Below are 14,532 nucleotides of genomic sequence, written 5' to 3'. Positions count from 1 at the left end.
CTCAGTCATGCGGTTTGGTCCAGGAACACATTGTAAAGCTGTTATATGGCTACTATGAACATGAAGGAAAATGTCTCATATAAACAAAAAGTATTTTTATCTCCTTAAAGGGAATTTTTCAGCAAGTTTTGATTTGTAAACTGAGAGCAGCATTATGTAGGGACAGAAACCCTGATTCCAGTAATGTGTCTTTACTGTGCTGCTTGCTGTCATTTTGATGTAATCACTGTTATCTCGGCTGCAAATCTAGCAGTGCTTGGAATGTATAACCCCGCTCACACCACTGATTGGCAGCTTTTTATGTACACTGTACTTTGACAGAAAGCTGCTAATCAATAGTGGAAGTGTGGTTGTATTAGGAGGCACAAGACACCTAGTCATGTAGTAATCTCCTGTTGAAAAGACACTGATTTTATTAAGAAAGCAACACAGGCTAGTAAGTGACACACCATTTTTCTAGTGCCAGTATATTCCACAGCACTTTACAATTTTAGAGGGGCATGTACAGACATTAACCCCTTAATGACCAGAGGTATTTCCATTTTTGCTTTTAGCTCCCCTCCTTCCCAGAGCCATAACATTTTTTGGTTAATATGGCCAAATGAGGGCTTTTTTTTTTTTTTTTTGCGGAACGAGTTGTAATTTTGTACGACCGCATTGGTTTTTAACAATGTTAGGCGTGGGGATTCTTTCAATGCACAGGATAGAGCTCAAGCCTTATCTTCCTCTGCGGTCTCCCATTCTGTTCTGACCACAGTGTATACTGCTCAGCAAATACATCGGTCTTGGTGTCTTGCTCAGACTCAGTCGGTGAGCATGGTTTCCACTGCCTCTCTGGGTTCAGCTATGGTAACTAATAAGTGACTGCAGCAAGCGATCTCTTCTCAGACTAAGTCCAGATTTCGCTCCACTGGGCATGCTCGTGAGGCGACTTCTCTTTGGTCGTCGGCCGATACATGTTCAGGTCCTGGTCCGGTTCCGTGAGCAAAGTCCTGTCTGATTGACAAAATATATATCCTATAAAAGGATCTTTGGCGCTCCCATCAGTGCGCTAAGATCATTTATGTTCTGTGTGTGTGAGGAACCTATCTGTACTGTGGACTCGGTTGTATGTGCCCAGGGCAGGCTTGGCTCCTCACATATATTTAAAGTCCATTATTCCCTGATGCCATACCCCCCCGGAAGAAGGCACTACGCAGAAACGCGCGTTGGGGTGTGTGGCTCCACGGTGTTACAGGTAATGTCTCAGGTCTTTATGCACTTTAGGCTAATGACTATCGGTCTTGTACTTTTTCTTATGTATGGTGCAGTGCCCCAGAGTCCTGGTCGTTGCAGTAATGTTATTCTTCCACCAGGGGGAGTGATATTACGTCTGAAGGCAATAAAGGAGATCTCTTTACCAGGTATCACAAACCACACAACACACTTCACACTCCTGGCCGCCAGGGGGAGTTACGCTCCTATCTTTTAGGGCACTCCTCACAATTAGGTAAAACTGGTGGTCTGGACAGGAAGTTAGGAGAAGCGAGCTGGGCTTCACCCAGTAAGCTGCTATCTGAGCTCCTCTCAGGTAGTGGGTCCCTGACAGGGGTGGGATCCTGTCAGAGGCCTAGACAGAAGGCCACGGAGCTGCCCCTGCCCCACGTGCGGCAGCATCCTAAGGAAGAGTCATTAGAAGGGAATTGTATTGCGGAGGGTGAGAAACGAAGTCATAGCAAAAGGAGAGGAATCCAGAAGGAGTTCTGCCCTGCAAAAGGCTGCCTCCTTTCTGAGGCGCAGGAATCCGGTAGCCGGAACACCGAGGGAGTAAGGATCTCTACGCCTTACTTCAGAGACCGGCAGGACAGTTAATTCCACGTTGGCTGCCCGACCTTATAACCAGGAGGCACGGTGGCAACTTGTGGGGGCTGGGGCGTGATAGAGTCTCTGTAAAAAGCCTCAGGCCATCAGTCATACGGGTTTGTCCTATCCAATCCATCAGGGGGACAGAGAGAAAGAGACATAACATCTACAATAGTTGTGAGGACCTTACTGAGAAGCTCAGCAGGGAGGTACTACAACACCCAGGCGCTAGAGGAAGGCTACTGATTTCCACCTGGATAAGGGGACTCTGGATTTACCTTCAGACCGGCCGGACTCTGCCTACCCTGTGGTCGGTACCCTGGACTGTGGATGCTGAAGCCTTCAGTAAAGGTAAAGAGACTGCAACCTTGTGTCCTCGTTCTTCACTGCGCCTTACACCACTTAACATCTACATTCTGGGAAGCCCTGGGGATACACTTCACCTGTGGGAAGGTATACCATCTAGCTGCAATTACATCACCCCAGCGGACCCCTAAGCAGCGTCGGTCACCCTGACCGAATACCACAGGTGGCGTCACGAACATTATCCCTTTAAAGACCTGTCCCCCATTTACAACGGACATCCCTAGGGCCACAGACGGGGTCAGCCACCGTGACATCCCCACTGAGAACCGAAGGACCCGGTACTGAGTACCCCACGGCCCTAGGGGGGCGCTCCAATGGCTGTTAGCCTTTATGGATTCTGTGTGCTTATAGTGTTTTTCCACTTTTGGTAATTAAACTGTCATTGTACACTTTAGAACAATGCACTTACACTTTTGACCTGTTTGTCAGATTTACTTGGCCTGAGGATTTCTACTCTTTTTTGCTTGTTATATCACTGTGGTCCCATCTTTTGGCATACTATTGTCCTTTCCCTGTACAATTTTCAGTACTTTTGGATTATATATTTTACTGTGATTTCAATAAAGTTTCTACTTTTAGTATACCATCTCTGCACGGTGGACCCCGGGTGGCGAACGCAGTTTATTAAAATATCTTATTTAGTGCGTTCCGCCGACCCTAACAAACATATCCTGTACTGGAAAACGGGAAACAAAATCCAAGTGTGGTGAAATGGTATGTATATAGTTCATACCACTGAGGCACTGCTTCTGGATTTGCTATTTTAACTGTAATGAACAAAAAAATAACTAAAAATATTTGGCCTCATCACCATTACGGCACAAAGAAAGCCAGGACCACGCCAATATATACGTTATTTTTATTACCTCAGCCAGCAGCAAATTCAACACAGTCCCATACTGTATAACAATTGTGTCTACTATCTGAGACACGCAAGTACTCTCTACTACTGGTATGTACATACTTCATACCACTGAAGCCTTCTTTACTGCGCTGTGGTTTAAGTCTCTTGCTGCCTAAGGCTTCACACAAGGTCCTCTTTTTCTCTCTCTGTCCTTTAAGTTGGACATTACCCGCAAGGCAGGCAACTCGAGCCTTTGTACAGGTGTCCCTTCTAGTGGTGACTCTGGGCTCTATATGCTGCTGTGCCTTCGGGTGTAGTGGTGGACAGGCGACTTGAAATCTCCTGCCTACCGGTTTCTTCCGGGGGCATACAGTTACCCCCGCAACCTCGGAGTTCTGGCCTCCGGTTTCTGCGCTGATTCTAAAGTGAGCCCACTCGCAGCTCCACTCCCAGTATCTCTCTCTCTCCTTTGCCTCTTCTCCCCTCACAGTCTCTTACAATCTGCTCTGTCGTCAGGAGCTGCAGAAGCTCCTGTCTACACGGCTCCAGCTGTTCTCTAGACTGACCACCTAACTCCTCCTCTAGCCAGAATATATAGGGAAGTTACCCTGAATCCTGGTCTCGAGCTCCCCCTTCTGGCCTGGAGTCAGAACAGTGTTGTGTGTACATGTTACCTGTTAAAGGGATCCTTCCTCGCTTCCAGGCATGGCATAACCTTTGAGGAAGGCAATACCACTGTAACAACTGGCTTCCTGGGGTGTTACATTGGCATTTGCCAGAATTGCCAGATGGCCAGTCCGGTCCTGACTGGGTGTAATTATCAGTATCTGTATTATCCTGTATATATACACTGCACAGTACCACGTCTCCTCTCCTGTATACTGGGTGTAATTCTCAGTATCTGTATTATTCTGTATATATATACTGCAGAGTACCACGTCTCCTGTTCTGTATACTGGGTGTAATTCTCAGTATCTGTATATATATATATACCCTGCACAGTGCCACTTCTCCTGTTCTGTATACTGGGTGTAATTATCAGTATCTGTTTTATCCTGTATATATACACTGCACAGTACCACTTCTCCTGTTCTGTATACTGGGTGTAATTCTCAGTATCTGTATTATTCTGTACAGTGGGTACGGAAAGTCTTCATACCACTTTAAATTTTTCACTCTTTGTTTCATTGCAGCCCTTTGATAAATTAAAAAAAAGTTCATTTTTTTCACATTAATGTACACTCTGCACCCCATCTTGACTGAAAAAAACAGAAATGTAGACATTTTTACAAATTTATTAAAAAAGAAAAGCTGAAATGTCACATGATCATAAGTACCGTATTTTTCAGAATATAAGACGCACTTTTTCCCCAAAAAAATTGTGAGGAAAATGGGGGGTGCGTCTTATATTCGGAACGCAGGCTTACCGGCATTGTGGCGGCGACAGAGGTGCGGGCATGATGTGACACGGTGAGCTGTATGGCGTGAGCAGGTCCCATCCATATTTGAGGTGAATCCGCGGCCCGGTATTGATGGAGAGCAGCAGCGCTGGTGAGTTACGGTATTTTCCGGTGGCGGCGGCCATCTTGCTGAGGCCGCGCGTGTGCAGATTCACTACTCTGCGTCCCAGGGCTTCAGGAAAATGGCCGCGGGAGGCCGCGCGTGCGCAGATGGAGATCGCGGCGGCCATTTTCCTGAAGCCCTGGGACGCAGAGTAGTGAATCTGCGCACGCGCGGCCTCAGCAAGATGGCCGCCGCCACCGGAAAATACCATAACTCACCAGCGCTGCTGCTCTCCATCAATACCGGGCCGCGGATTCACCTCAAATATGGATGGGACCTGCTCACGCCATACAGCTCACCGTGCCACATCATGCCCGCACCTCTGTCGCCGCCACAATGCCGGTAAGCCCGCCGCCACCAGGAAAACCACCCAGCTCTGCTGCTCTCCTTCACTACTGCTGTGGCGTCACCTCAAATGTGGAAGGGACCCTGGCCGCTGCCACCTGAGGAAGTGACCGCACGTCTGCCACCGCCACAGCAACCTCCCCATGGACACCAGGCCATGGCGTCGCCCACCTAAGCAGGATGGGACCCTGCTCAGGTGCACGCCATTCCGCCCACCGCACCTCAGCATCACCTCACCTCTGCCACCACCATGCCTCCTGTGACCCTGCTCTGCCACTGCCTGCCCTCAGGTAAGAGATCTTAAATTCGGACAATAAGACGGACCCCCATCTTATAAAAAATCTTTTTTTCTGCATTTTTCACCCCAAATTTGGAGTGCGTCTTATAGCACGGTGCGTCTTATAGTCCGAAAAATACGGTATTCAGACCCTTTGCTCAGTATTGAGTAGAAGCACCCTTTTGAGCTAGTACAGCCATGAGTCTTCTTGGGAATGATGCAACAAGTTTTTCACACCTGGATTTAGGGATCCTCTCCAGTTCCGTGAGGTTGGATGGTGAACATTGGTGGACAGCCATTTTCAGGTCTCTCCAGAGATGCTCAATTGGGTTTAGATCAGGGCTCTGGCTGGGCCAGTCAAGAATAGTCACATAATTGTTCTGAAGCCACTCCTTTGTTATTTTAGCTGTGTGCTTAGGGTCATTGCCTTGTTGGAAGGTGAACCTTCGGCCAAGTCTGAGGTCCAGAGCACTCTGGAAGAGGTTTTCATCCAGGATATCTCTGTACTTGGCCGCATTCATGTTTCCTTCAATGGCAACCAGTTGTCCTGTCCCTGCAGCTGAAAAACACCTCCATAGCACCTCCATAGCTGCCGCCACCATGTTTCACTGTTGGGGTTGTATTATGCAGGTGATGAGCAGTGCCTGGTTTTCTCCACAAATATCTCTTAGGATTATTACCAAAAAGGTCTATCTTCGTCTCATCAGACCAGAGAATCTTATTTCTCATAGTCTGGGAGTCCCTCATGTGTTTTTTTTTAGCAAACTCTATGCGGACTTTCATATGTCTTGCACTGAGGAGAGGTTTCCGTTGGGCCACTCTGCCATAAACGCCCGACTGGTGGAGAGCTGCAGTGATAGTTGACTTTGTGGAACTTTCTCTCATCTCCCTACTGCATCTCTGGAGCTCAGCCACAGTGATCTTGGGGTTCTTCTTTACCTCTCTCACCAAAGCTCTTCTCCCACAGTTGCTCAGTTTGGCTGTACAGCCAGGTTTAGGAAGACTTCAGGTGGCCCAAACTTCTTCCATTTAAGGATTATGGAGGCCACTGTGCTCTTAGGAACCTTGAGTACTGCAGAAATTATTTTGTAACCTTGGCCAGATCTGTGAATTGCCACAATTCTGTCTTTGAGCTCCGTGGCCAGTTCCTTTGACCTCATGATTCTCATTTGGTCTGACATGCACTGTGAGCTGTGAGTAGTGATGAGCGAGTGTACTTGTTGCTCGGGTGGTCTCCGAGTATTTATGACTGCTCGGAGATTAAGTTTTCATCGCCTCAGCAGCATGATTTACAGCTATTAGCCAGCTTGATTACATGTGGGGATTACCTAGCAACTAGGCAACCCCTACATGTACTCAGCCTGGCTAATAGCTGTAAATCATTCAGCTGCCGTGATGAAAACTAAATCTCCGAACACTAACAAATACTCGGAGGTCACCCGAGCGTGCTCGGGAAACCCGAGCAACGAGTGCACTCGCTCATCACTAGCTGTGAGGTCTTATATAGACAGGTGTGTGCCCTTCCAAATCAAGTCCTATCGGTTTAATTAAACACAGCTGGCTTCCAATGAAGGAGTAGAACCATCTCAAGGAGGATCACAAGGAAATGGACAGCATGTGACTTAAATATGAGTGTCTGAGCAAAGGGTCTGAATACTTATGACTATGTGATATTTCAGTTTTTCTTTATTAAATTTGCAAAAATTTCTACATTTCTGTTTTGTTTTTTTTAATTCAAGATGGGGTGCAGAGTGTACATTAATGAGAGAAAAATTAACTTTTTTGAATTTACCAAATGGCTGCAATGAAACAAAGTGAAAAATTTAAAGGGGTCTGAATACTTTCCGTACCCACTGTATGTATGGACACAACCTAGTACCACTTCTCCTGTTCTTTTGACCGCATTGTACTTGGGGAGGGTTGGTATTTTTGCGTTTATTATTTTTTATGTCTGCAATCATATGGGCAAATAAAAATTAATCCTGTGAACCTGTTTAAAGGAGCGGGGGTTGATCATGCTTACTGAAACTTCATTTACACGTGGCTCTTCAAATGACCTTTTTAAATTAGAGGTATAAAATAACACAAGACTTGCTAAAACCTTGTGTATCTCCTTGATGGGCAAATCATAGTAAATGGTGGCTGGTGAGTTTTGTGTGCCAGGGCTGCTTTTCTGTCCCAGTAAGTCCATGTATGTAATTACTCCTGAATATTCAAGGTTTATTAGAAATTTTGCTTCAGTGTGAACCCAAAAAACATTTCACTTAGGTATTGTCACTTCAACGACTAGAAGTAATCAGCTTCCACATCATTAATGCTGTTGGGCGAGAGAGCTAATGGATGAGACTTTATGAGAAATTGTTATGGGGCACCATTTTGTATCTAGGGGTCATCTCTGGTTGGATCCTCGAGCTGTAATAACATGCACGTCCCATGAACAAGACTTTTTTTTCTAATCTCATACAACCTTTCTTTTGGCAGTAGATGTGAATGGAGACATGAGACTTTACAAGGGTTGGCGTCAAGTGTTTATTTGTAAAATGCTTTTCTTTCCTGCTGATAAGTTATTATTAGATCGCTGTGAAAATTATCATTTTCTGTTTTTTTTCTTTCTCTATTGGTCCAGAAAAAAAAAAAAGCCAAGGTGGGTCTTTCCTTGTGTGCACACGCATGACTAAACGCATGTGCGAGTTTTTATTGCATTGTTTGCTTTGGCATTGACGGTTTTGAAGATGTTGCAGCAACTGCATGAATTCATGTAAGGAACATTTTCTTTCGAAATCCGATAGGACTGTCTGATACATAGGCCCCGATTCATCAAAGGTTTTACTTTAGAATTCTGGCGTAAAAAGATTTGAAAAGTCTTGAAATCTTGTTGCAACACAAGGATGTTGTAAAATTTCAGGACTTTTGTTGGTCCAATGTAGTGATGAGCGAACATGCTTGGATAAGGTGTTATCTGAGCACGCATGGGTGCTAACCCAGTGTCTACGGCGTGCTCGAATAATATGTTTGTGTTCCCACAGCTCCATGTCTCACTACTGTTAGACAATATCTGCATGTGTTGTGGCTGTCAAACAGCCGCGAGACATGTAGGTGCGGGGATTCAAATATGTTTGTCGAGCACTCCAAAGACACTCGGTTAGCACACAAGCCTTCTCGGATAACACCTTATCCGAGCACATTCGCTCATCACGGCCTTAACTTCCCTAAAAAAAATTAGAGCACAAAAACAACAAAAATCAATCTCTGCCAAAGGGGTTAAGGTATGATATAATAAATGTCTAAACTAGTTTATTGCACTGTGAATTGGATGGAAAATTGAAAAAAAAAATATCTAAAACAAATATATAATCTTCCAGTTCTGTTGGAGCCAGAAATGGTTTCTGTATTGATTTGAACTAAACAAAAACTATTGACCCGAAATACACCAAGTGTGAGCTGCACTGTGAGATATTTCCTTTAAAGTGGAAAACGAGGCGTACTCTGATGTTTTATGGAAAAGTCCCACAAGGAATTGACTAAACCTTTTGAACCTGCATTAACAACACATAAAAGGCCATATAAAAAACAAATGTGGGATAAATCTTTAAGACGTGTATAAACGATCGCAGTACTGCATAGAGTACGTGCAATTTCTTTTTATAGAAATGGCATAAATATAAAAATCATCATTTCAGTTGTCACAATATGACAGAGTTTACCACTGCAAACCTAAAGAGTCTGGGGAAAAAATGTCTCATTTATCCTACAATTACCGCTGAAGGCTACAGTTCATCAGCAGTAATGCCATGCTAAAATTATATATAGTATAGACATGTAGTTTAAGAATTGAAGAAGATGGGAATCATGGTGGATCAGTGGTTAGCCTTGCAGAATCGGGGTCCTAGGTTCAACTTCCACCAAGGACATTGTTTCCATCTGGCCATCATTGGACCATATATAGCATTATTAGAAGGGTTCTGGTGTTGGATCCCATCCAGTTAGGTATTGATAGGTGGCCAAGTCTTGCTACCTGCCTCAACTAGGCGTTAAAGGCCGAAAATGATATCCGACAGTGCACAATGTGACTCTGTCTGCATCATTAAAGTCAGTGCAATCAGCACATATGTCTGTTTGCCGTTTCGAAGGGCTTTGGCAATAAGCCCCATAAGAGCAACAAAACATATGATAATGGACATATGTCCATTTACACGGACTGACTGGTGGCACTAAGCCTTTACCAGTCAGCTGTCATAAAATCGCCTGTTTACATAGGTAGACCGCTCTAAGCGATGAACACTGAGTGATCGCCCAGTATACAAGGGCTAACATAGTTCTCAGCAGTGCGAGTCCTGTACACAGGACGATGGGCTAACAAGAACGATGATCTTGTGTGCAGCAAAAAAATAATTTTAACTGATGAACAAGCACTTTGCCCATTCATCAAGTGATTGACACCCTGTTTACATGGAAAAATTAAAGGGCTTGTCGAGGTTTGGTACGAAACTCTGCAGTCATATTGTAAATCCTCACAGCATGCACGGCACGTGGTCAGTATTTGCTGCCACCAGGAGCGGGCAGTCATGTGACCACAAGAATTCAATATGTATAATCCCGGCCACATTCCGGTAGTCGTGCATGGCCTCTCTCAAGACTACAGCCTTTCATGCCAAACCTAAACAACCCCTTTAGGATTAAGAATACTTGTTCACAATCATTTTTCAGTGTAAATGTAGGGTTAGGTTCTGTTCACATGTCCAGTAGTTATTTCCATATGTGTGAGATGACAAAAATGGAAATAAAATGATCCAGTACAGACTCCATTAATCTGAATGTGCACAAAAACAAGCTAAAATTTCAAGCTGCTATCAGATTATTAGATGGATCAAAAAACAAAGTCTGCAAACTTTTCTGAAAGGCCAAAAAACTGATATCCGTTTTTTTTTACATTGAAGACTATGGGAAATGGATGTTATCAGAAGGCTATATAGCATTTTTTAAGCACGGTACATGTCCAGAACACTAGAGATAACGGATCTGTTACAAATGGAACAAAAATAATTGCGGAACAAAAACGGATGCAAAACAGACACCAAAGTGTGCATTTAGCTTTTGTCCTATTTGTAACGGAAGCAGTTTTTTTTTAATACTGGATCCATTACAAACTAAAGACACCAGGACATCTGAAAAGAGCAGCCTCATCCTATGCATAGGTCAGCATTTTGTTGGTCCTGGACAACCCCAAGTTTTTGGGCTAAACTTTAATATATAACAGTACACCGTAAAGTAACCACCTAATCCCCAGTGGTGGCTGCAGGCGGACAAATTGGTAGTTTTTGGTATAGGTCTACGTAGGTGAAGTGGAGCTCTAGATCACAAAAAATGAGCGGAAACTACTCTTATGATAAGTTAAAATCTCTCTACTGATAATGTTTTGTATATGCTGTATATTATATATATATATATATATATATATATATATATATATATATACACACACACACACATACGGTATTTTTTTTTTTTTTTTTTAAAGGAAACAGTTGTGCTCCAGAACGGACATCCATGTTACAGGCTGAAAATTACGTTTGGCTGAGTGATCCAGAGTAATGTATCTGCTGACTACTGCCAAACCTGCCACCGTATTCATTGGGCAAAGCTCTTAAGTCTTCACTCGTCTGAACAGTAATCACACAGCAACAAATGATGTGAAGATCAGCGACCCATAAGCAGAATTCAGTCAGCTGCATAGTGAGAAGTTCTGGGCAGCCTAAATTGCCTCTCGTCATTGTTTTTCCGTACTGGTACATGGTATATTGAATATTTAGCTCTCTGTAGATATCTATAATTGTCATGGCCCTATAAAGAACCTAGAACCATCTCATAATGAGACCACAGTAATGAAGGAGCTTCCTGCCCCTTTATCCGTGTCACAGCCCATATGAGGTGGTGCCACTGGTCTTCTGTATAAATGCCTACAGGCTGAGGCTACATAATGTGACCGGTGGATGCTGTAATATGTAGAGATGACTTTATGGTGGGAGAAACCTCTAAGGGGTTACTCTAGATACAGGACAAAGGATAAGATGTTGTGGGGTGAGAGATTAACCATAAGCCATAGTTGTCCGCCCTAGGCTAGGGTCTCGTGGTCACATGCACACTTCTGCTTTTTGGCTTTGTCCGCAGTTGGGCAAGCGCAAGATATCTCACGGCGATGAGAATGTCTTTGATTGACAGCTCTGGCTCCATAGAGCTAGAGAAGAACAGAGATAGGGGGAAAACAAGTCGGTGGGAAGATGCACTTACCAGCGCCTGTGCTTGTTTTGAACAGTCATTCTGTGCTGACGGAGTCCTTTTAAAGCTCTCAAACTGTATATGTAATATTGGGTTATCTAAATTAGACCATCCCTTTCAATCTACATCAGGAAACTACATGTTGGGTTTGATGTATTGATGTCGCTCTTGTGCTTGACATTTAAAAATTCATGCTCCGTCCGCACCTTTTATTACGACATGGACGTATGAGTTGTATATACTGCTTGTATGAAAACTACTACACTTTATTCTGGTGTGCCGTGGAGACTTGATCTTCTCCTTTTCTAAACGCATGAGCTCTTGCCCAGCAATGGTGTTCTGTGTGGTACATACATTGAATGCTCCGGCTTTGACTGCTTCTCTTTGCATGAAGTTTGATTTTTTGCATCTATGAAAATACTGAGATAACGTGTTCTTTTCTTATTTCATAGAATGATTGGGGTGATCATAGACTACTGTGAGCTTTACCTCATTTGCCTGTTTTTTGTTTTTTTTTAATAAATCATAGCAAGCCCCATCAGATGCCGTATAACACAGGTTTCCTTCACGCGGAGTATTGAATACAGCATTTACAATAGGAATAGACCTGATACTCTTCTTCACTGGTCTGAGGGCGACTATTAATTCTTCACCTATTTTATACCAATCTGAGCCCTTTAAAGAATCATTACTTCAATTGGACAGTAGTCATGAGTGAGCACGCTGGGGTAAGGTGTTATCTGAGCATACTCGGGTGCTAACCAAGTGACTTTGTCGCTCTCAAAAATGTTCTGGTCCCAGTGGCTGCATGTCTCATGGCTATTCTACAGCAGTAACACATGCTGGGACTTTCTAACAAACAAGCTGTAGATCAGCCGCGAGACTTAGAGCCGCAGGAACTCGAACATTTTTGAGCACACCAAAGACACTAGGTTAGCACCCGAGCATTCTCAGATAACACCTTATCCCAGAAGGCTTGCTTATGACTACGGGACAGCCCTTTAAAGTAAAAATGCTGCTGTTTCCTACTTAGAATTAGTCAATCATGAGTCTGATCTTTCTGAATGTGTTGATCTCTATTCATAGGAATGAAGCAGAAAATAAGTTCACAAGTGGCAAATTTGTAGCTGATAATTCCATTCATCACTATGCGGTTGTTTCTATACCAAGTGCATGCATTCAATCCAAACTCCAATTATAATTTATACGTGGAATATTTTCAGAAATTTCTGAAACATATTTGAAATGTGTGAATTTTTCTTGCTTGAAAATCAGCACGTTATTAATCTTTTATGAAGATGCCAAATCTAGAATGTTTAAACAGGTAGTTTTAGAATTAAAGGGAACCTGTCAAAATAAACATGGTGTATGATCTGCCAGCTGCACGGTATAGAGCATGACGAGCTGAACATATAGGGTTGTGGGTAAAATTTAGCTGGACCGCCCATTGGACTCCTGTGCCCAAAATGAGCAGGGATTTAAATAAATAACATATAAGTTATACAGAATCTTTTCCCATAATTCTAAATATTTAAGGGGGTGTCCAAGCTTGGGGTTTAAGTCAGCAGTCATTTTATGTGACTGCAGACTTGTGAATCTTCACAGTGTGTGATTTGCATACATGGCATCACATGCCAACTAGTCTTGCATCACCTCTCTCAATACAAGCAAATTGAGCAAGTCCGGACACTTCTAGTTGGAATGTGGCTGGAAGTATGAAGATTGCATACTTGCAATTACATGGCCGCCCACTCCCGACAACACTGTAAAGACTCACAAGCCTGCAGTCACATAGAATGACTGCAAACTTAAGACCCAAGCCTTGACAACCCCTTTAATCGGTTTAGCATTTTCTGCTCTATAACATGCTGCCCATAAATTGCACAACATTTCCAAGCTGACATATTCCCTCCAAGTACATTAATTGGAAGTCCACCCCTATTTTCTCCAATTAGTTGAAGCACTATCAATTTAGACTGATACATAATGTCCTCCTTTATTGCATTTTTTTTTGCTATTGCCTTTCATTTGCTAACGGAGGCTTCTATATCCCAAACCGGCTGTCCTTAAAGGATCCACTTATTGTTGCGGAGAAAAAATAATATTTCCAAACGCAGACCACCCTTTTGAATATATTGATCAGACATGTTTCTGCAATATTAATCGTGCAGTAGAAAACATTTCTTGAGCCGTTACAGAATGGTTAGAATCAGGCGCCTTTTACTATTCCATTTTGTAACCAGTCCCTCTCTTTCCCTCTCGTCCCCTCTCCTCCTCCCCCTTCCAGCCAATCATCTTTGTATCGGACAGATCAAACAGCAATAAGGAGTTGAGTGTGGACGAAGTGTCTGATGAAGAGAAGAAAAAAAAGGGAGCGGAGCAAAAAGAGAAAAAAAACCAGGTCATTGTGCCTTCTCTCATTCGGATGTAGTGCCATTGCTGGGCAAGACTGAAATCCAGGCTAGCCGTATTGAGTGGTAGCGTAATGCCTAAATGTCTATTATGTGTCTCCATATTCTCTTACCCAACACGTGGAGAACAAGATCAGATCACATAAGGTTTTGTTGATTTTTGAGTGTACGGGAGCATACTCTCAGATTGCCTTATTTTGGGTTTGCCTCATGAGGAGGTATATTTTTCCCATTGTTTCTGTTTTGTTTTTTTTTGCCATTTCATTTAATGAAATATTTACTAGTATAATCAAGTTCTCTACCCTGTTGTTTAAGGCCACATTCTCACCTTCAGTATTTGGTCAGTATTTTACCTCAGAATTTGTAAGCCAAAACCAGGAGTGGGTGATAAATACAGAAGTGGTGACGTGTTTCTATTATATTTTTCCTCTGATTGTCCCACTCCTGATTTTGGCTTACAGATACTGAGGTAAAATCCTGACCAAATACTGAATGTGTGAGCGAGGACTAATTGCTTGTCCTGTATGGCTATCCTATGGATAGGTCATTATCAGATTGGTGGGTGTTTTACACCCAAGACCCCCCACCCCCATAATAAGTTGTTTGCA

The 14,532-nt window shown here is 43.3% G+C and overlaps 1 protein-coding gene across 2 annotated transcripts in view; it reads left to right on the top strand.

The window, feature by feature from the left end:
• The window catches only part of CAPN3 (calpain 3), a 180,532-nt gene that overhangs the window by 126,897 nt on the left and 39,103 nt on the right, over nt 1–14,532 (top strand). The window contains exons 15-16 of one of the 2 annotated variants that reach the window (XM_077262543.1): nt 7,864–7,881; nt 13,801–13,914. The exons of the other annotated variant lie outside the window; for it this stretch is intronic. Coding sequence (XP_077118658.1) covers nt 7,864–7,881; nt 13,801–13,914 — 132 coding nt within the window. The remainder of the gene's footprint in view (nt 1–7,863; nt 7,882–13,800; nt 13,915–14,532) is intronic. 2 annotated transcript variants of the gene reach the window in all.

This window comes from Ranitomeya variabilis, chromosome 1, assembly GCF_051348905.1.
Source record: "Ranitomeya variabilis isolate aRanVar5 chromosome 1, aRanVar5.hap1, whole genome shotgun sequence".
NCBI classification, from domain to species: domain Eukaryota; kingdom Metazoa; phylum Chordata; class Amphibia; order Anura; family Dendrobatidae; genus Ranitomeya; species Ranitomeya variabilis.
Note: the sequence above shows the minus strand (reverse complement) of the source record. Positions and strands in the feature narration are given on the sequence as shown.